Here is a 21,609-nt window from a genome sequence, read left to right on the forward strand (position 1 = left end):
ATCATGTTGTGCAACCATCACCACTATTAGTTTCCAAGGTTTTCCACCACCCATAACAGATGCTCAGCGCTCCCCCAAGAAATGACTCCCTCTTTTCCCCTTCCTCTCGCCTCTTCTAGACATTTCATATAAGGGAACCAAAAACAAACCTGTTGCGATCTCGTCGATTCTGAATCATAGGAACCCTAGAGGACAGAGTAGAGCTGCCCCATAGGGTTTCCAAGGAACTGCTGGTGGGTTAGAACTGCCGACCTTTTGGTTAGCAGCCATAGCTCTTAACCGCTGTGTCACCACCGCTCCTCATACAAGAGGGATCATACAATATTTGTCCTTTTGTGACTGACTTATTTTACTCAGCATAATATTTTCAAGATTCATCCATGTAGGAGCATGTATTAGGACTTCATTTCTCTCTGTGGATGAGTAATACTCGATTGTATGTATCACATTTTGTTTATCCATTCATCTGTTGATGGACATTTAGGTTTCTCCACCTTTTGGCTATTGTGAATAGTGCTGCAATAAACGTTGGTTCATTGACTTCTGGTTGTTTCAACCTTCTGAAGTACCTTACATCCTTTCAAAACTGAACCTTTTGCTAAAGCTAGCCAGAATTTCTGTTGCTTGCAACCAAAAAACCTTAACCAATACAACCTACCTGTTCTTAACCGAACAATTTAACTAACTGATGGCTGCTCTCTTCTTTTGCCACCATTTATATATAAATATAGCGTTTTCTGGTATTTTGTGCTTGTTCCAGAACCTGTAAAAAACAAAACACCTCACCTGGACCTAGGCTCAAGCTCTGGGGAATTCCAACATGAAGACTAAGGGTAGAGAAGGGAGGCCAACAGAAAGGTGGGGGAAAAAAACCGCAGCCCTTGAATCTTGAGGGAAAACCAAATGTGTAGTGTCACAGCAGGCAGGAGGAAAAAAAAAGCTTCAAGAAGGAGTGCTGTATTGCATGGAATGACGCTGATGGTAGTTTATGAAAATGACCAAGAAGTGCACATCTGATTCACCAACATGGTAGTCACTATTGTTGTTGTTGTTAGGTGCTGTCAAGTCAGTTCCAACTCATAGTGACCCTATACACAACAGAACAAAACACTGCCCAGTCCTGTGCCATCCTCACAATCGTTGTTATGCTTGAGCCCGTTGTTGCAGCCACTGTGTCAATCTATCTCACTGAGGGTCTTCCTCTTTTTCACTGACCCTCTACTTTACCAAGCACGATGTCCTTCTCCAGGGACTGGTCCCTCCTGATAACATGTCCAAAGTATGTGAGATGCAGTCTTGCTATCCTTGCTTCTAAGGAGCATTTTGGTTGTACTTCTTGCAAGACAGATTTATTCATTCTTTTGGCAGTCCATGGTATATTCAATATTCTTCACCAATAACACAATTCAAAGGTGTCCAATTTTCTTCGGTCTTCCTTATTCATCATCCAGCTTTTGCATATATATGAGGCTACTGAAAACATCATGGCTTGGGTTAGGTGCCTCTTAGTCTTCAAGGTGACATATTTGGTTTTTAACATTTTAAAGAGGTCTTTTACAGCAGATTTGCCCAGTACAACGTGTCTTTTGATTTCTTGACTGCTGCTTCCACAGGTGTTGATTGTGGATCCAAGTAAAATGAAATCCTTGACAACTTCAGTCTTTTCTCCGTTTATCATGATGTTGCTTATTGGTCCAATTGTGAGGATTTTTGTTTTCTTTATGTTGAAGTGTAATCCACACTGGTTCCCTCAATAGTAGTCTGGAGAAGTGCTTTGCAGCCTGCTATGCCTTAGTTCGTTCATTGTCTTCTTTTCCCTGACCAAAACCTCCAAAAGGCAAAAGACATTCTCCTTCCTTTTGCTTTGAAACTTGTAGCACTCCTACTACAAGGTGAGAAATTTCTCCTTCATATTAAATTGATTCAGAACCTCTTTCATCTCCTACATCTTACATTCAGATGACGCCCTCTCATCTTCTGAAGAAGACCCATCTCAAAAGGAGGGACTTAAAATGGGTTGTTCTTTCTCACCAGCATTACTTCCAATTGTAACTCCTCCAGTCTTTTGCTGATTGTAACTTTGGTTCTAACATTTGCCTCTAGAATTCATTCAATTATTCAACAAATATTTATTGAGCGCTTAACTATGTTACTTGGAAACCCTGGTGGCATAGTGGTTAAGTGCTACAGCTGCTAACCAAAAGGTTGGCAGTTCAAACCCACCAGGCGCTCCTTGGAAATTCTATGGAGCAGTTCTACTCTGTCCTATATGGTTGCTATGAGTCAGAGTCAAACCCACGGCAGTGGGTTGTTTTTCTTTTTTAAACTATGTTACTACGGATACAAAGACATGCTCCTTATCTTTATGACCTTACAGATTCCTAGAGGAAAAAAACATTTAAATCTTGTTACAATGCTAAATGATAGTGGTATGATGTAGACATAAACAAGTTTTCCCAGAGGAATTACATGTGACCCATAAACACATAGAGATGTTCACAATCATCAGTGATTGGGCAAATGGAATCAAGGGCACAATAAGATACCGTTTTACATACATTCACCATTTTATTATGCCAGCTGCTTTTTCCAATGCTCGCTTGCCCAGCACACCACCTGCCCTGCTGCCTCTGCCAATACAAACCTTTCCACCTTGCTTTCCCATTAGAGGCCTTCTTCGTCATCTGCCCTCTTCTCTGTCCTCCCTTGCCCGACGTGCCCTAGCTCTCCCTCAGCTCCAAACCCCACAGGCCAGCACAGCTTCTGACCTCTGGTGGCCAGTAGCGGACCCTGTGTCCTCGCTCTGGCCACCCTGTGCACTTGCATATGCTGGCTCTTGCAGGAAAATGGGCTGGAGGAATATTTTGCCTCCAAAATCCAACGAAGTCCATTAGGCATTATGCCTCTTCTTTTGGTTGTAGGAGGGACCAGATGCAATAACTTATCCTTCACCTTAGAAGGGACACCTCGACGTGCCCCACACCACTGGACCCCTAGAATTTCACTGTAAGACTCCTAAATTTTTGTCATTTATTTTCCACCCTCTGACACACATATGTTTTACCAGTAAGTCTAGTGTAGTTGCTACTTCTTTCTCACTAGGTACAATCAACATAATCTCACCAGTGCAATGTACCAGTGTACATATATGCATAGATACATATGCATAAAAGTCTAGAAGGGCATACACCAAGGCGTTAACAGTGAACCTCTAGGATGTAAGATTATTATTTATTGCTCATGAATATTTTTAACTTTAAGAATGTACAAAGATTGCTTATATGAAGAATATAATTTTAAATGCTAAAAAATGACTACTAATTTAATTCTACACTAATCTGGATATATATATATATAAAGCACAAGACAAATATCTGAAAGGAATTGATTAGGTATCTCTGATTTGTATATATCTTAGTACTAAAAATTTCACAATTTAATCAGTTTCATCACAGTTCCTGGTAATGTGTTGTTGTTAGCTGCCATCAAGTCAGCTCTTGGTTCATGGCGACCCCATGCACAATGGAACAAAACACTGCACCACCTTCATGATCTGTTGCAGATCAGATTGTTGTGATCCATAGAATTTTCATTGGCTGATTTTTGGAAGTAGACTACCAGGCCTTTCTTTCTAGTCCATCTTGGTCTGGAGGCTCTGCTGAAACCTGTTCGGCATCATAGCAACATGCAATCCACCACTGAAAGACAGGTAGTGGCTGTGCATGAGGTGCACCAGCTGGGAATCGAACCTGAGTTTCCTGCATGGAAGGTGAGAATTCTACCACGGAATCACCAATGCCTTATCACCTGGTATCACAGATTGAATTGTGTCACCCAAAAATATGTGTGAACTTCGTTAAGCCATGACTCCCAGTATTGTGTGGTTGTCCTTCATTTTGTGATTGATGTGATTTTCCTATGTGTTGTAAATTCTACTTCTGTGATGTTAATGAGGTGAGGTGGGCTAGGCGGTAGTTATGTTAATGAGACAGGACTCAGTCTACAAGATTGGATTGTGTCTTGAGGCAATCTCTTTCGAGATATAAAAGAGAAGTGAGCAGAGAGACAGGGGGACCTCATACCACCAAGAAAGCCACGGCGGGAGCAGAGTGCATCCTTTGGACCCAGGGTTCCTGCATGGAGAAGCTCCTAGTCCAGGGAAGATTGAGAAGAAGGACCTTCCTCCAGAGCTGACGGAGAAAGAAAGCCTCCCCCTGGGGCTGATGCCCTGAATTTGGACTTCTAGCCTCCTAGACTGTGAGAAAATAAATTTCTCTTTGTTAAAACCATTCACTTGTGGTATTTCTGTTATAGCAGCACTAGATGACTAAGATGCCTGGTAATATAGAGGGATACAAAGTACCCAAAGGAAAATGAGAAGAGCTGACTGTACTTTGGAGCAAAAATTAAGAAAAACATTCTAGGCTTGCAGTTTCAGCAGTTCTAAAGGTCTACATAGCGGTCTGGGTCTGTCATTTCCTGAATCTGCAGGCAGTGTGTCCTGAAAGGGCAGGAAGAACGATAGTCTTTGCAGCCAAAGATCATGTACCATATAAAGATCCCAATGTCAGTATCTTTAATTATGCATAGTAATATATGAAGAAACAGATTTTGCTCTCTTGTAATCACAGAATTATCTTTAGGATGTTTTCAAATACTAAAGAAATAGAAACAAAATTGAGAGGAAATTTTCATCTTTAAAATTTATTACACAAGGTATACATATAAAATGAAATCCTAGTTATAACAGAAGCATCTGTAAGAATAATAAGTTATCATAAACTTCAATAGAAGTATTTATACCAAGAAATATACACATATTTAAGTGTTTTCAGTGACTGGCAATGCTTTATGATGATTGTGTTGTATTACATAAGACAGTATCTACTAATTAAAGTTGATACTAAATGATGCTTTTTAGAAGGCTTTAAATATAATATCCAGATAAATCAGGTACAAAGGTGGCTCAATTCAAAATTGTACTAAAGAGTCCCAGAATATCTCATTTAGATTTTCAACCCCATTCCCCTTGAAAAAGGTTTCTAATAGAAGCTTTAGAAACCAGTATTAGACTGTCTCTTTAAAAGGAAAAAGAAGCATAGTGGCGAATGCCTTTATTACTTTAAAAAAGAAATGTATTTTTGGTTTCATTAATACAAAATATATAATATTTATATTTATACACTTGCATATAAAAGGTATCTGTAGGATACAGCCTATATACAATTTTAGAAGGATGTAAGCAGTTTTCAAATATCAAAACTTTGTGCTACGAAAGAGATGTTTAACAATATTTGTTATGTATATAGTCATAAAAGCGGAAAAATATTTAAAATCTTTATTAACCCAAATTAGCATTACAAAATGTTTATCTAAAAAGGATTCATTTTTATGTTCAAGTACAGAATTATGGTGTAGCCAGAAGTTGTTCAAGGGCCCTCCCACAAATCATGAATTGAACACTGACTCTTAAGTGAATGAACAGGGGAAAATATAAAGCAGATGAGAGAAAAGCATTAAAAAGAAAAAAAAAAATCAAAAGATGATAGAAAAGAAGGCAAAGACACAACAGTTAAGTAAGCTTGTAGTCTGATTCAATAAAGTAATTTTCAGAAGGATAAAATTAGAAGTGCTTACAACAAGAAAAATTCAATAGCACTAATTACTCTTAAGTATCATAAAACATTAGTTATCAAAACAACTTTATTAAGAGTTGGCCACACTTCAGCTACTGATATGCCACAGCATTAATATTACTACAATGTCTTGTTTAATCAAACTTCCAATATTTGTCAGTTATCTCTGTAATTTATCTTACACATGTACATAAATACCAGGACAGTTTAAATACTTTAATTTTACTATTTTAAACTTTTCGTCAAAGATGTAGGATTTCATCAAAAGTGAATTAAATAGGAATTGAATAGAAAGAAAATGAGATACCATGAAGACATCACGATCTGGAACAATTGAACTTTTTTATTTCTTGCTCCATTTTCTAGATGAAGGGTAGGAAGGAAAAAATAGTAAGTTTTAATATGAAAAAGCTAAAGAAATATTACTTCATTACTGTTTCTTAAGCAAACTTCCTTTAGGATATTAATATTCGTGTACATATTGATGAAGAAAAATCTAGTTCAATATTTATAAGACTGTCCGGTAAACTGCTATCCCTGACGGAGCTTCATTATTTAAATCTGTTTAAAATGAGTCCGAGGTAGTTTCATCTCAGGGTTTCCACTGGGTTCATTCCGGATGGAACCCCTACTGAGAAATTTGCATTTTCCATTGGCAAGTTCCCAGCCGATGCTAATGATTCCATTCAGATATAGTGAATCAGAGTCTGTAGTTTAACAAGATCCCCAGGTGATTCTCTGAACCTGGGATCTTGTTTAAAATATAGGGGTGGAATCATTAGCATGGACTGGGAACTTGTTAGAAATGCAAATTTCTCAGCAGGGGTTTGAACCGGTTCAAAGCCCGGGATCATCTTATGTTAAATTCAAATAGTTATAGTCAAGGTACTGGTGTACTTATTAGATATTAATATTTTATACTTTGTAGGTACCAGTATCATCAAGCCAATATCTACTTTTAAAAGTTAGCCTTTAATGTCCACTGTATAGCGAGATTAAGTAAAGACAAGTAATCTATCTGAAAAGTCTATTAAAGGAGCTACATATCCTTACTGTTAATACATACAGACAAAAAACATCTTTTTCACAGTCTGCTGATACTATAGTTCCATTGTTTATTAAAGACATGGATTAATGAAGTGTAGATTAAAAAATACAGAACGCATTTGTACTATTAATAAATCATAATCCACATATTAAAAAATGGTCTAAGTTATCATCAGTTAGTTTTTCATATAGATTAAATAAAGCCTCAGCAACTTTATATAATCAGTGATATATTACGTGACAATTACAGCATTAAAAAAAGTTACAAATCAATACTTTACCTGAATAAGCGTTGTCTTGTCATAGTCCCTGCGATGCTGATAAATACACTGGCTGATTACAGCATACAAATTTTCCAACTGAAATATATTGTATTTTTGACTTTTTTGAACAACCATCTTCAAAAGATTCTAAAAGAAAATATGAGGGTTTATATGAATGAGAGAGAAACTCCCCTAGACAAGGTATTTGAATTTTGAGGAGCTAGGCGGGAGGATTGTGAGCCAAAGAGAGGTCAGACAAGTCATCTGAAAAGGCATGGCAGCCCCTGGCAGTAGTTCTGACACTTAGCTGTAGTTAGATAACTTTACCATCACCCTGTGATCCTGGTCTCTGCCCTGAGTAATTCCCATTCTAAAAACTACGGCTGAGGAGTTTGCCAATTTCAATTCTAGCCATAAACCTCTCTGGACAATTAATCTCAAGTAATATTAAAAGGAAAAAAAAAAAAAAAACCCAAGGTTTTTACAGGGTATTTCATAGCACTACAAGTACATTATAATTCCGTTAATGTGAAACAAAAAGAACTCCTATATAAACGGTGAACTGCCTCACCACTTCAGGGTTTTTTCTTATAAAAAAGATTTTTCATCTGCTCCGTGTTTTTTCTCATGACCAAGTTGGTGGACTCACTGGATTTCTGTGATTCCTCAAGTCTGGCCCCACCAGGATATATCACTACCTCATAGTCCACAGAAATACACCATTATGGTTAAATGAAAACCACCTATAATGGTCAGAGGTAATGGTCATAAAAACAACGCATGAGACCAATGATTTACACAGGTATGTTGAAAACTATATTATCAGCACATCAGTCATCTCCAACCACCGTATTATGGAATTTTTTCTATAGCAAGTTTATCTTTTCATAAAAGGTCATTATTTATTGCATGTCTTACTGATACACTGCACTATTACATAGTATCTCTTTTGGTGGGCTAGAAAAAGTACAAGCTGAAATGGTCTCAATAAATGGCTTTATCATTGACTCTAAGTGATACACTTGGATACTGAGCAGAACAAAGCTGTAAAATTTATAAAAATTAAGTAGAGCAATAATTGCCAACATTCCCGCTCCACCAACATCCTATTGAAGCATGGTGTACTATACTAAGTTCCCATTCAGTATTAGGAATACCATTATCACGGTCACAAGACTCACAAGGGCTTTTGAGTTTCATACATATTTTTAAAGATATTTTTTAGGGAGATTTAAGTTTTTTGGAGAAATTGCTTCAGGATGATCGCTGTCTCCTTCTTTAATAAGTACAGACATCAAATTCTTAGTAGCTCTGCTACGTTCAAAAGAGAATGACTTTCCTGAGCTACTAGCAAGTTCACCTTGTACTTACACAAAGCAGGCATCCCTTTAAAAATGTTAAAACTTATCTGTACAAATAATTCATCTTTGACTCTTTGGCATGAGGTAGCTATATATCAAAAAGATCTCAACGTTCTCAGACTTGGAATGCAGCCAAAATAAAACAGGTAAATTGGAATTGGGAGACAAATTTTTTTCTTTTAAAGGGCAAAAAGTGGGCAGTCTTATTTCAGATACGTTCAGGCAATTGCAAGACATGCAAATTGTTAGTTGGGGAGACAGAGTTGTTTTTTAGGGGTGTCAGGATGGAGATTTCCAGATGTGGCATCATCTTACAAAGGTGATGTCTATTCCAAAAGAACAAAGAACAGAGAGAATGGAGAGAAAAACCTTGAGGCGCTTACAAAGAGACAAGGATGGCTTAAGGACACAAAAGGCAAGGAAAGAGTTATCAATATAGTGCCAAGTTTTACATATAAGGCAGAAAACATTCCGTTTAATGAAGATAAATACTATTAGCTATTAGGATCATGTCATTCATGTTATTTTATTATAGTGAGAATGAAAGCCCATTGAGGGGGAATGAATGGGTGGGGGGATAAAAGAAAGTAATCTGGTTGCATATCAGAATCACTTAGCTGTTTTCCCTCTGGTTCCCACCACAGATCCTCAGATCTAAGTTTGTATCTGAGAGGGGAGTAGGCTAGGGAGAAGCACTAAAGGGAAGCTGGGAGGAAGAAAAGGTTTTACTTTCTGCTTCGTTCTTTTTTTTTTTTGTGCACACACATACACATGCACACACTCAAATGCACACTGTTAAGTTTCACATTAATTTAGCCAAGGGTGCAGATCTAATGGAGCGACGTGTCCACAGGGCAAGAACAGATACAGCATGCTGCAGCTGGCTCTTCCCTTTCCCCTGGGCTCCCTGTGGGGCTTCACAGTTGTTGCTACTCCGAATCAACTCAACCGTAATGAGTTTGGTTTTCTGGTTTTCTCTAATTCTGCTTCATTCTTATGCAGCCACCCGCCACTAGTCCACAATCCAGTGTTTGGGGATTGCCAAGCTGCACACTGAAGGCATTACGATTTCCACATACATACTTTTAATCGCTCATGGTCCACAACAAGTGAGGGTGTAGGCTGAGAAAGAATTGCCAAAGCCTTTTCAGCACTGATGAGCTGCTGTTGCTCTACTTGGGAACGTCTAGCTCGAGTCATTCGCAGAACACACATTTCTAGAACAAAAAATTAAATAACTATTATTTGCTCCACAGACATTTTAATTTCTAAAATAAATATTAAACCTAAAAAACCTATTGCCGTCGAGTCCACTCTGACTCACAGTGACCCAACAGGACAGAGTAGAACTGCCCTATAGGGCTACTAAGGCTGTAATTTTTTCAGAAGCAGACTGTCACATCTGTCTCCTGCGGAGTGGCTGGCAGGTTTGAACCGCTCACCTTTCGGTTAGCAGCCGAGCAGTTAACCACTGCACCATCAGGGCTCCTTAAAATAAACATTGGGCAGATTAAATAACAGGGCACATTTATGAAGACTCAAACACGAATTTTGGCTTATTAACTCTTTCTGCTATTAAGATGCTGTTACTTACCAATACTCAAAAACTAAAGACATTCTGAGAATCATTTTTCAAACTGGGTATTTCAGGCGAATCCTCAACAGATTTAGACTGTCTTCTGCTTAGGAGGTTAAAGCATTTGGCTGCTAATCAAAAGTTTGGTGGTTCAAACCCATTCACCGTTCCATGGAAGAAAAATGTGGCAGTCTGCTTCCATAAAGACTTACAGCCTTGGAAACCCTATGGGGCAGTTCTGCTCTGTCCTATAGTGTCGCTATGAGTCAGAATCAACTCCATGGCAGAAGGTTTGGTTGGGTTTCTATTTAGGCACAAGACTCACAGAATTCAAGGGCTGAAAGAGACCTCAGTAATCTAGAACAGGGATTGCAAACTACCACCTGTGGGCCAAACTTGGCCCACTGCTATAATGAAAAGTTCTACTAGAATGCAGCCACCCATTTTACATACCATCAATGGTTGCTTTCATGGCAAGATTGACCAGTTGTAACGGAGATCATGTGGCTCACCAAGCCTAAAATATTTGCTATCTGGCCCTCCATAGGAAAAGTTTGTTGATCACTGATCTAGAACAATCTACTCACTCATAGGTGAGAAAAATGAGGCCAAGAGAAATGAAGGGACTTTTTCCTAGGGTCACATACATAATTATTACCAGAGCTAAAACAAGAGCCCACACTTCTTGATATCTAAGCAAGTACTCATCTAACTATATAGTGCCTTAAAAAAAAAAAACAAAATGACAAAAGGAAAGTAAAGCAACTTCAACTCCAAACAAACATACTAAATTACACTTCTAGAGGATGAACAACTAAAATATCTACACCCGAAAAGCAATAACCCAGCTAATTTTTTCCTATGATTACTCAAACACACTGAAACTCATTTCAAGGAAGCCACTTCAGAATTAGCATACAAGCCACTGAAGAAACCAGTCTCATTAACTTACAGTAAATGCTTGTTTTCAACCAAAATTAATTTTTGGCCTTGTTACCTACAGTTTCACTTTGTATGACTTGGCTCTAAATGATGTTGGCTTTTCAAAAAACCAAATAAACCCGTTATCAAATGTTCGAGGAGATGCAGGTAGACAACAATTTTAAATGAAAAATTTGGAGAGTAGGACCACTGAGTGAGTACAAAGAATCCCGGACTTAACAACCTACAATAGGGATGGGCGTGGGTAATAGTTGCTCTACTTAGTAAGAATCACAGGGAACTGCTTATCTTGCTTAGAAATGAGGAGGGTATCCCGTCAGCTTTTTAAAGCTGCACAGCCAGCAGTATTTAGATGCTTTAGATGGATTCTTTTATTCATTCCTCAAAATATCTCAACACCCAGGAACTATCTACCCTAATGCTGCAGATGAGAAAACTGAGACTGACAGCTTAAGTAACTTGCCCAAGGTCACAAGCTACTAAGTGGTAGACTAAATGCTCAAATCTAGGTCTGCTTGATGACAGAGTCTGTGCTTTTTTTTCCTTTTCTTTCTTTTTTTAAAATTGTACTTCAGGTGAAGGCTTACAGAACAAATAGTTTCTCATGAAACAGTAGTACACATATTGTTTTATGACACTGGTTAACAACCCCACAACATGTCAACCCTCTCCCTTCTTGACCTTTTTTTTTTTTGTGAAAATACACACAGCCAAAAATACACTATTTCAAAAATCTCTGCATGCACAGTTCAGTGACACTGACCACACTCTTCCAATTGTGCTGCTATTCTCACTTAAGATGAAGGCTTACAGAACAAAATAGTTTCTCATTTAACAGTTACTACAAATGTTGCCCTATGACAATGGTTAACAATCTCACAACACATCAACAATATCCTTACTCACGCTTGGGTTCCCTATCACCAGCTTCCTTGTCCCCTTCTGCCTCTGGCCCTTGTCACTGGACTCCTGTACCTCGTTAGTCTCATTTGGTTTTACGGGGCTGTCCACTCCCAGGCTGAATGGTGAACCTCGGAGGTAACTTCACCACTGAGCTAAAAGGGTGTCTGGGGGCCATACTCTGGAGGTTTCTCCAGTCTCCTTTAGGCCAGTAAATCTGTTTTTTTTTTTTTGTGTGTGCGTTAGAATTATGCTCTACATCCTTTTCCAGCTCTGTCCAGAACCCTCTGTTGTGATCCTGGTCAGAGCAGTCAGTAGTGGTAGCCGAGCACCATCTAGCTATATTGGACTCAGTCTGGTGGAGGCCTTGGTAGTTGTGGTCCATTAGTCCTTCGGACTAATTTTTTCCTTGTATCCTGTTCTCTTCATTCTCCCTTGCTCCTGAAGGGATAAGACCAGTGGAGTATCTTAGATGGCTGCTCACAGGCTTTTAAGACCCCAGACGCTACTCACCAAGGTAGAATGTAGAACATTGTCTTTATAAACTGTGTTATGCCAATTGAGCTAGATGTTCCCCGAGACAAAGTCTGTGCTTTTAACAACAGTGATTTACTAGCTCAGCAGTTATTAAGTAAAGATAATGCTATTTTATTCAAATTAATTAATACCTGCACTCTGAAAGAAGTGGGAAATGTAATAAATTGATATGGTAATTAGTCACTTAGGAACTCAAAGTGACAAACCTTTTAAAATTAGTAAGTTACTTTTTGAGTAAGGCTTACCGTTTGCTTCATTTTCATCCAAATTATCTATTATCTGAGAGCCAGAAGTATCGCCACTGCAAGCAGTGTTATCTTTTCTCAATTCTGTACACGTCATACTCTTCCTAGATTCTTCCAGTTCATTCTCAATACTACAATTACTAGAGTTAGTACTTCCCAACTTCATCTTGCTTTCAGAGACATTCTGCTGCTTCTCGTTTTCTTCCATTGAAGAATCTCCCGTGTTTCCAGTCTCATTATGGTCTACACTTGTATCTTGATTTTCCTCTGTATCACTCTCAATTTTGTCATCCACTGCATTTTGGCTATCATCTCTTGCCTGTGAAATCTTCCTTCTTTTTTTTATGGTACCTAAGTACCATTTAGACTTTTTGCGAATTTTTCTCTTCAGTTGAGCTTCAAAGAATTTAAAGAAAAAAAAATAAAAGAACATTGAACAATTTTCTAAACTCTAAGTGAGTGTGTGTGTGTTGGGGGTGGGTGGGGAGGGGGCGGCACTGAGGAAGAAGTAGAGGGTTTGAGTAGCCAGAGTAGTTCTGTATGACTGGAACAGAGAAACAAAAGTTGGGTACTGTGAGAAGTTGGAGAAGTAGGCAAGGCTCAGGTCATAAAATGATTTTATCTGAAGTAATTTTAAGGAAGGCAATAATGGGATCCGTCGATGCGTATTTTAAAAAGATTACTTTGGCAGCAGTATGAGCAATGAGTTAGGAGAAGGGCTAGACTAATAATAGCTTACACTTATCGAGTGCTTACCATACACCAGAACTCTTCTGAGCCATTTATGTGTACTAACTCACTTAAATTTCACTTTAACCCAATGAGGTTTGCTACCATTGTCATCACCATTGTACCTACCGACAAGGAAACTACGGTACAGAGGTTATTAAATATTCTGCCTAGACTAGAGGCAGATAACCCAACTGCAATAGTAGTCCTGTTAGAAACTTGATTTCAAGAACGAAAAGTTGGCTTACCATTAGAAAAACCAATGTAATCCACTACATTAATAGAAATAAAGGAAACTGAGGGGGAAAGTAAACGCGACCAGAAGAGAACAAAGGTCACAACTTCATAAATAAAAACTGTCCACACACACTTACCAGGGGTGCTGCAAGCCACAGGAGTGCTGGACATCTTTAGCTTTTCATTCTGCTCTGGGTCTGATCTCTTATCACCAGCAGGAGCGGAATTTTGCTTTGGCATCACATGGTAATAAGATGGGGCATATTTGGAAGAGCTACAACCTTTTAAGTAAGATATATGTGATGTCAAAGAGGATTTCCAGATTTCAAAATTACATGAAAGATTAATTAAAAGGACTCAGTACATTACACCTGAAACATCTATGTTTGATGCCAAATCATTTTCCTACCTCTCTTCTTTCTAGATTCCTGAATTTCTTCACAAAGGCGTTCAAAGTCTTCATCAAGTTCTTCTTTAATTATTGCATAGGCAGTATCTCTTAACGCACAGGCTCTATGCCTAATAAGACGATCTGAAAAATGAATAGAAAATACAATACTTAATTTTCCCCTTTTAATAATTTACCAAAAATAAACTCAACATGTTGGGCTAGGAATGTAGTCATTACAATTCCTTTTTACTCTTACTATGAATAGTGGAAGTTACTCGAATTCTGTTACTTTATTTTTGATCTTAATTTAATGTTCTGGAGATACAATTAATATGGCGGGCTAAACTCAAACAATTTTATTGCTCCGTCCTATCCAGATCAATTTCAAATAACAAAAAAAAAAAAAAAAAAAAAAGTATAGGCATCAATCAGTGGCAAGACTAAACGACACAGGGAAGGCCATCAGTGTCATTAGTGAACCAGAAATGTAAATGCATTTCTGGAAGAGAGATATAAAATGTTACTGCATCGACAGAGAAGCTGAACACACACAATGAAACAGCAACCCTATCCAGGAAACACTGGGGAAAAGTCCTATGCTCTGAGTCCAGGCCCTGACAGCTAGAATATGCTTCAAGGCAGAAGACAGGTGATAAGTGAATGCAAGATTGCTTAAACTGCTCGATCAGGCCCCTTCACAGGACAGGAGGCTGCAATATTCACTCCCAGGTTACAGTGACAGATAGAGCTCTCAGAAGGGATGTTGCAGGGGGGCTTTTAACGTGGCATTTGGGCTTGAAGAAAGGGGCAGGGCCAAGTCTAAAGCAGTAGTTCTCAAAGTATAGTCCCTGGACCAGCAGCATCACCGGGAACTTTTTAGACATGCGAATTCTCAGGCCCCATCCTAGTTCTACAGAATCAGAAACCTCAGAGATGGGGCCCAACAATCTGTATTTTAACAAGTCCTTTAGGTGATTCTGATGCCCAGTAAAGTGTGGACACCACTGGTCTAAAGTAATTTTAGATTGCCACAATGGACAGAAAGAGAAGCAGCGGCAGCAGCATGATTGCAACAAAACCCTCTCTGCCTCCAGGGTAACTGCTTCCTTCTTTCTACAACGAAGAGATGTTCCAGTCTTGCTTTCCCACTGCTCACCTCCAGAACTCTGAACTTACAAGTGCCTAGGGAATGTAGGATAGAGGACCTGGGTGGGGCAGAACAGTGACCTTTTTAACCGGTGAAGAAGCTCTCACTAGGTGCTCCTCAATGTACTTGAGAAAAACTAGAACTATTAAAAAACATCTATAAAACAAGAAAAGAAAGCTAGGAAAAAGTAGCACCTGAGGAAGAAAAACATATCTTGGAAATGAACAAGCTGTAGAACAAATATACCATTAAAAAATCCCTTATTTTATAAGTTTTTATTAATAGAGGATATAGACGAAGGTGGAGAGGGTATACGAATAGAAAAAGATCTCAAAAGATATCTCAAAACTTAACAGTATCCGCCTTTGGAGAAAGGATATGGGAGATTTTTTTAAAAAATATATTTCTATTAGCAAGTATTATGTTACTTTTGTAATAAAAGATGTAACGGACTTAAACTAAGAAAACTTAAACCTATTTTAGTACTGAGTGTTTGTTTTCCCACTTTGAGAAAGAGCACTGAGATACAAAGGAAACAAGCTAAGTTGTTGTACAACTTTGTGTCTCATTAGAGGGTGTATCACGTAGCTGTTAATAAGCACCGGGATTGTGCAGTGAGAAAAACTTGCATTCAAATTTTGCCTTTGCCACTTACTAGAAGTTTTTTAACTTCTCTAAACTTCATTTTGCTCATCTGTAAAATGGGGGTAAGGCTATTGTGAGGATTTAGCTGCCCTGATGCCACCCCCTGAGAAACTCCCACTAATGCTCACCTCCAGGATCTCGATCTGGATTGTATTCTAGAGCATTACTACAGATTAGATCAATATCACTCAGATAGTCTTTCACAGTCAGATACTTGTGTAGATCAATTTTACTGATTACAGATGAAAGGTCCATTGGCTGCTTTATGACAGTGACATAATCAGGAACCTAAAATTCAAGCAAGCGATCAAATCATTAAATTAACTCTGAACATAAGGTACATTTCAGTGAAGTTTCTGTGCCGAGCAACGTAGGAGAGAAAGAATAGATACGTAGAGGTAATGATAACATATTCATATGAAATCTTTGACTCAACTTAAGGGTGGTTTTGTTTTGTATTTATTCCTATTCTTGGGCAGCTACCTCTATCCCCAGTAATATCCTATACCTCTTTCCTCATCCAAATGCCACCCATCCTTCAATGTCAGCTTAAGTCCTGGCTCTTTTTCATTGAAAGTCTTCTTCAAATATTCCAGCTCACTCCAACAGGTCACAGTAATATCATGTGGCATTAAGACATTCTCAAATTGCTTCTAGAAAGTCTGGGTTGGGCAGACAAAGTTAACTGTATTCTCTGCAGGAAAGGAAAATGTGTGTTATATAGCTCTTTAATTCTCCACATGATTAGGATACTACTTGGTATATGTTTCTGTCGAGAGAAAACAAGCTCAGAGTGTAGGCAGGGAATGACATAAGCTTTTCAAATATTCACTAATTTTGAAACATTATTGCTTAGAACATACTTAATATAAAGATTAATACCTCATCAGGGTCAACAGGCTTAGTAAATACTCGGAATCGCTTGTCAATAGCAAGCCTATGTGTAACGTTTCTTAAGAAAATTCTCAGTTCTCTGAATGTATCTTCTTCTTGTTCTTCTAGCCGTTTCACTTCTTCTACTGTCAGTGGCCTTGGTTCAGGTGGTGGTGCTACTGGGAGTACCTCCAATGCCTGCAAAACTTCACAGGAAGAGAAGATTTTAGTTCACGCTCTTCTATAGCATCAGGGTGACAAAGTGATTCAGTGCAAATAGTTGTCAGCTTTTGAAGGATTATCCTCCTTACATATCTGCCAGAAACCTAAGGATTTGGAATACTAAAGTGCTACCATAATATCTAACCCCACATCCCCTTCAGAAATGACTGGTAACTTGTAACCTGAAATGCTACTTCCTGAAAGTCATTACCTCTGTTGCATTTCAAGATTACCTAAGAGGCGATTAAGACTTTGAAAAAAGCATTATTTATAGGACAAGAATATTCAAACTATTAAAAATGTCTTTGTTACTAGTTAATTTTTGAATTATTGAAAACCTGTGATACATCATACATATCACAAAAGTTCAATTTTGCTTAAACAGATATGCACTGAGTACTCAGGATACAAAGAGGAATGTGACAATGCTACCAAATAAGCTGGTAATCTCTTCAGGCAGTAAGAGACACAATTATAACATCATCATAATATCATATTACTAGTATGAAGAAAGCACAATGGGTCATAAGGTAGTAACAATGAATTTTGCCTAGGTATATTAGGGAATATTTCATTATAAAGAAATTATCTAAGTTATACTAGCAGGATGATTAGTTCCTTCAAGATGGGAAGAGAAGCAAGCATGAATGAATTGTGAAAAGGACAGAAATTATGTTGTGTATAGTTAAAAGATTAAGAGTTCTTTGTAAAGAAAGGGGGGGGGGCTGCGTGTTAGATACATGGCAAAATGCCATAAACTGAGATTTTATTCCCACTCTCTCAAAATTATTAACCTTGATATAGGAACTAACCCGCTTTCTTCTTTGATATAGGAGGCTTAGCAGCTTGTTTTAGAATTAAGTCTTCAAAAAATTTTGTTCGTTCTTCTTCACCAGGTAATTGGACATTAAAAATTTCTCCATAACCACGGATAAATAATTCTTGCACCTTAAAAAAAGAAAACAAATGCATCAGACACACATACACCACCCATGTGTGTAACTGGAGGTTATCATACCTGCCAGGAACCTGTGCCCCCCAGATATTCAAATGGCTCACTACCTTAACCTTTTGCAGCGTTTTGTGCAAATGCTATCTTCTTATTGAGGCGTCCCCTGGCCTATTTAACAGTGTGAGCCTACCTACACTCTTCTGGCACTCCCTAGCTAAATTTTTCTCCACAATACTTGTTTAATATTATATATTTTGTTCATTTCTTTTTTTGATCTGTCTCCCCCCCTCAACTAAAATGTAAGCTCTAGGAGTATATAAATTTTTGTCTCTTACTGTTCACTGATGTATTCCCAGTAACTAGAACCATGCCTGACACAGTGTAAGCCCTCAATGAATATTTCTTTAATAAAATATTTGAATTTGTCTTCCTACTAAATAACATTCTAAAAATTGTAAACCAATTCTATCAAAGGTGTGAAAAAACACTCACTAAAAAAAAAAAAAAAAAAAAAACCAGAAGTCTGCAATGTGTATATTATGTAGGCTCTGGGGCTACAGAGGTAAGAGAAAAAGTCCTTGACTTCATTTACTTAATATTCTGGTAGGGGAGACAGAGAGTCAAACCAATTAGCACTTAACGGCAAGTAGCAATAAAAATAAAGCAGGGTAAGGGAAAAGAGTGACAGGGAGGGACTACTGCTATAATTTAGAAACTCTGATCAGGGAAGACCTCTCTAAAGTGACATTTGAATATCTAGGAGAAGAGTGTTCCAGGTAAAAGAAACACAAACTTTTCTTTGTCATTGGTAGTTGTCTACACTGGCACAAACTTGAAGGACAGCAATCTGGTACTATCAAAAATTTAAAATGCACACACTCTTTGACACAGCTACAGCTATTGCACTTCTGGGAACTGATGCTAGAAAAATCCACATAGTAATACTCATACGAATTAAAATAAAAGGATGCTCACCGTAGCAATTCAATAGATAAAAATGGAAAACAGCCAAAATATCTATCAGTAAGGATTTGGATAAATAAATTATGGTACACACAACAGAAAAAGTCATGTGGCTCTTAAAAGGAATGAGATTTGTGTACTGACAAATACATAAGATATGTTGGTAAGTGAATAAAGCAAACTGCAGAATAGTATGCATCATATGTTCCCATTATTGTAAGAGAAAACAGTAATGTAGCCTTACTGTACACCCACATGTTGCCTCACCCAACAAGCACATATATCTAATAGTTAACAATGGTTATCTTTGATGAGTGAAGAAATCCTTTTCTTATCATTTTATTCACTTCTGTAGCACTTGAATTTTTACAATGAGTTTTTATTACTTTGGTATTAATAACTTTTTTTAAAGTATAATGATTTTTTTCACCATAGATTACCTCTTCTGGCAGAGCAGAATGGGGTTTGTCCGAAGTTGCAAGCAGTAAAACTGGAGCAAATGAAGGAATATTCTGTAATAATGTGGTAAATGTGGCTTTGAGTGTTGGTCCAACTATCTCCCACCACAAGTGAATATGTGGGACATACACTATACTCGGTGCTGTTCTCTTAGCTTCACGTATCATCTGATGGAGAAAAAAACCCCATTTAGTTAGAGTCGGCACATTAGTGATGCTAGATCTATTAGTCTGGAACAATGTTTCATTTTCCAAAATTATCATATAAAACCCTCAAGTTTTTAAAATGCTTCCTACAAATCCTCACAATCCTGTTTCTTAAAACTGTTGTGAAAAGTTTCATTTTTAGGAAAACTTATTGCTTCAAGTAACTAGTAAAGGGAGTCCCTAGGTGGTGCAAATGGTTAATGCACTTGACTGCGAACAAACGGTTGGAGGTTCGAGTCCACCCAGAGGTGGACGATCTACCTCTGAAAAACCAGCCATTGAAAATCCTGTGGAGCACAGTTCTACTCTGACACACATGGAGGCCCCAGGAGCTGGAGTTGACTTGACAGCAGCTTGGTGTTTACTAGATAATTAGTGAACTGCTCAAGAAATCTAGAAGACTTTTCTGTTGTGGTAAATACGGTTAAACATAAAAATATAGGTATAAAATATCTTTAAAAACTAAATATGAAAACAGCAAAAACTGAAGTATGAGTACTTACCAAGTAATAGTCCCTGTTCTACTTTACTCATTTAAAACTTCCAATAGCACTATTATCATATCCATCTTGCAAATGGGGAAAACAAGCCAGAGATCTAATCATTTTCCCAAGGTCACACAGACAGTAAGTGGTAGAACTAGGATTTGAACCCATACTCTTCAATGACTAAGCAATAATGCATAATTCTATTTCATAAACCCAAAGTCAGAAATCAGGGGGAAAAAAACATAAAAATGAGGTAGTTCTAGATTTTGTCTTGGGAAGACTGCTTTATCTTCCAAACAGCTTACTTGTCTGGGCAACAATGGATTACCTGGGCGCATGTTTCCTCAGGAGATGTAGCACTGACTCCAAAAAGAACAGGAATGTCTAATGTATACACTGTAAATTTTTCCAAAGCATGGATGACAGCTGGTGCCAAGTGAGAGCCCTGCCCAAATCCTGGTTCTCCTACTATCAATATTCTTGGTCGAAAAGACATAGGTTGGTGACAAGCATTTCTGAAAGAAATAATTAATATGCTATGTTTTAGAAAAAAAAGTTTTAATCCTCCTCCTTCCCAAATCATCAGTTATGAACTCTGGTAAGTCCAAGTCCATGGCTGACCAGTCATAACAACATGGCTCACATGGCTGATGGAAACAACTAACATCCAGGTTTTTAGGAATACTTTACGCAGTAATTTCTACTATAGTGATAACTGTAAAAACAAAAAAAATCCTGATATTTTATCCTAAAAAAAAGTTTGGTTGACATCTTTTATCTTTTCAACTACAATCTCATTTAGTTTTAAGGACTCTATATACTCCCCAAAAAATAAAATAAAATAAAAATTAACAAGGAAAATGTACCTATTCAAATGAAGAAAATTAAAATTTTCTTTTGTCTTATTAAAAGATTTCTGAGAAAGTCCATTTTCATATACTGATGGAACATCATCATCACTATATGCCAAGTCACTTTCTAGCAGAGGACAAGAAATACCTACAAAACAAACAAAAAAAAGTTCATCAGTAATTTTTCTGGATTGCAAAGTAAATATTTACATAATATTCCAGTTAGCAAATCAAAGTACTTCAATGAATTTTTTTTCAAGAACCAAAAATATTTGTGTAAATATGAATAACAAGTAAATATAAAAATGCATTTCAAACTTAAAATAGATTTAAGTTAAGGATAATCCATATAAAGTAACTTTTCTTTAAAAATCCCAAGTAAAGCACAACTAAATTCCCTTCAAGGGAGTCTTTTACAAAGAAACACTGCTGGGATATACAAACATTTAGATTTGCTGATCATGAAAACTAACCTTCAGTGGTCAATCAAGTGTTTACCTGAGTCTAATGCTTTATGTGTTCCAATTTCTGCATGTGGAAAGACTCTCTGTAGTGCTTCCAAGATCTTGTGAACAGTGCTTTGCAGGAGTGGTTTCACAATGGCGGACAGTGCCTGCCCAGGTGATGTCACAGCTCTTTGAGAGGCTGGGATCATCTTTTGCATAGCCACCTCAAAATCTTTAGCTGAGATATTAATCGAAGAGAGATTCAATTGTAGTTTCTCACTAGTGGTATAGATCTGTGGGTAGCGTCGACGTAGAGCACATAGAGCCGCTTCAGCACATATCGACTTAATATCTGCACCACAGTATCCTATTCAAAGCAACCAAAAAAATCTATTAGCATGACCATGGTTAAAGGAAGATTAAAAATCTAGTACAGCAGCAAAATATTTAACAGTAATAAAACCAAAATGCCTCATTTACCCAGTGACCTCAC

General features: G+C 37.7%; 1 protein-coding gene across 3 annotated transcripts in view; it reads right to left on the reverse strand.

The window, feature by feature from the left end:
• Positions 1-4,698: 4,698 nt before the first annotated feature.
• ATAD2 (ATPase family AAA domain containing 2) overlaps positions 4,699-21,609 on the reverse strand; it is a 50,242-nt gene continuing 33,331 nt past the window's right edge. For all 3 annotated transcript variants that reach the window (XM_004372985.3, XM_023728179.1, XM_023728180.1), the window contains 13 exons: positions 21,169-21,483; positions 20,686-20,818; positions 20,148-20,334; positions 19,107-19,292; positions 17,564-17,699; positions 16,539-16,735; positions 15,785-15,944; positions 13,883-14,005; positions 13,611-13,754; positions 12,508-12,903; positions 9,391-9,524; positions 6,965-7,093; positions 4,699-5,998 (listed from right to left, as the gene is read on the reverse strand). In XM_004372985.3, coding sequence (XP_004373042.1) covers positions 5,954-5,998; positions 6,965-7,093; positions 9,391-9,524; positions 12,508-12,903; positions 13,611-13,754; positions 13,883-14,005; positions 15,785-15,944; positions 16,539-16,735; positions 17,564-17,699; positions 19,107-19,292; positions 20,148-20,334; positions 20,686-20,818; positions 21,169-21,483 — 2,285 coding nt within the window. In that variant the 3' untranslated portion in view covers positions 4,699-5,953. The remainder of the gene's footprint in view (positions 5,999-6,964; positions 7,094-9,390; positions 9,525-12,507; positions 12,904-13,610; positions 13,755-13,882; positions 14,006-15,784; positions 15,945-16,538; positions 16,736-17,563; positions 17,700-19,106; positions 19,293-20,147; positions 20,335-20,685; positions 20,819-21,168; positions 21,484-21,609) is intronic.

The sequence above is a fragment of the Trichechus manatus genome, unplaced genomic scaffold (genome assembly GCF_000243295.1).
Source record: "Trichechus manatus latirostris isolate Lorelei unplaced genomic scaffold, TriManLat1.0 scaffold00022, whole genome shotgun sequence".
Lineage (NCBI taxonomy): Eukaryota > Metazoa > Chordata > Mammalia > Sirenia > Trichechidae > Trichechus > Trichechus manatus.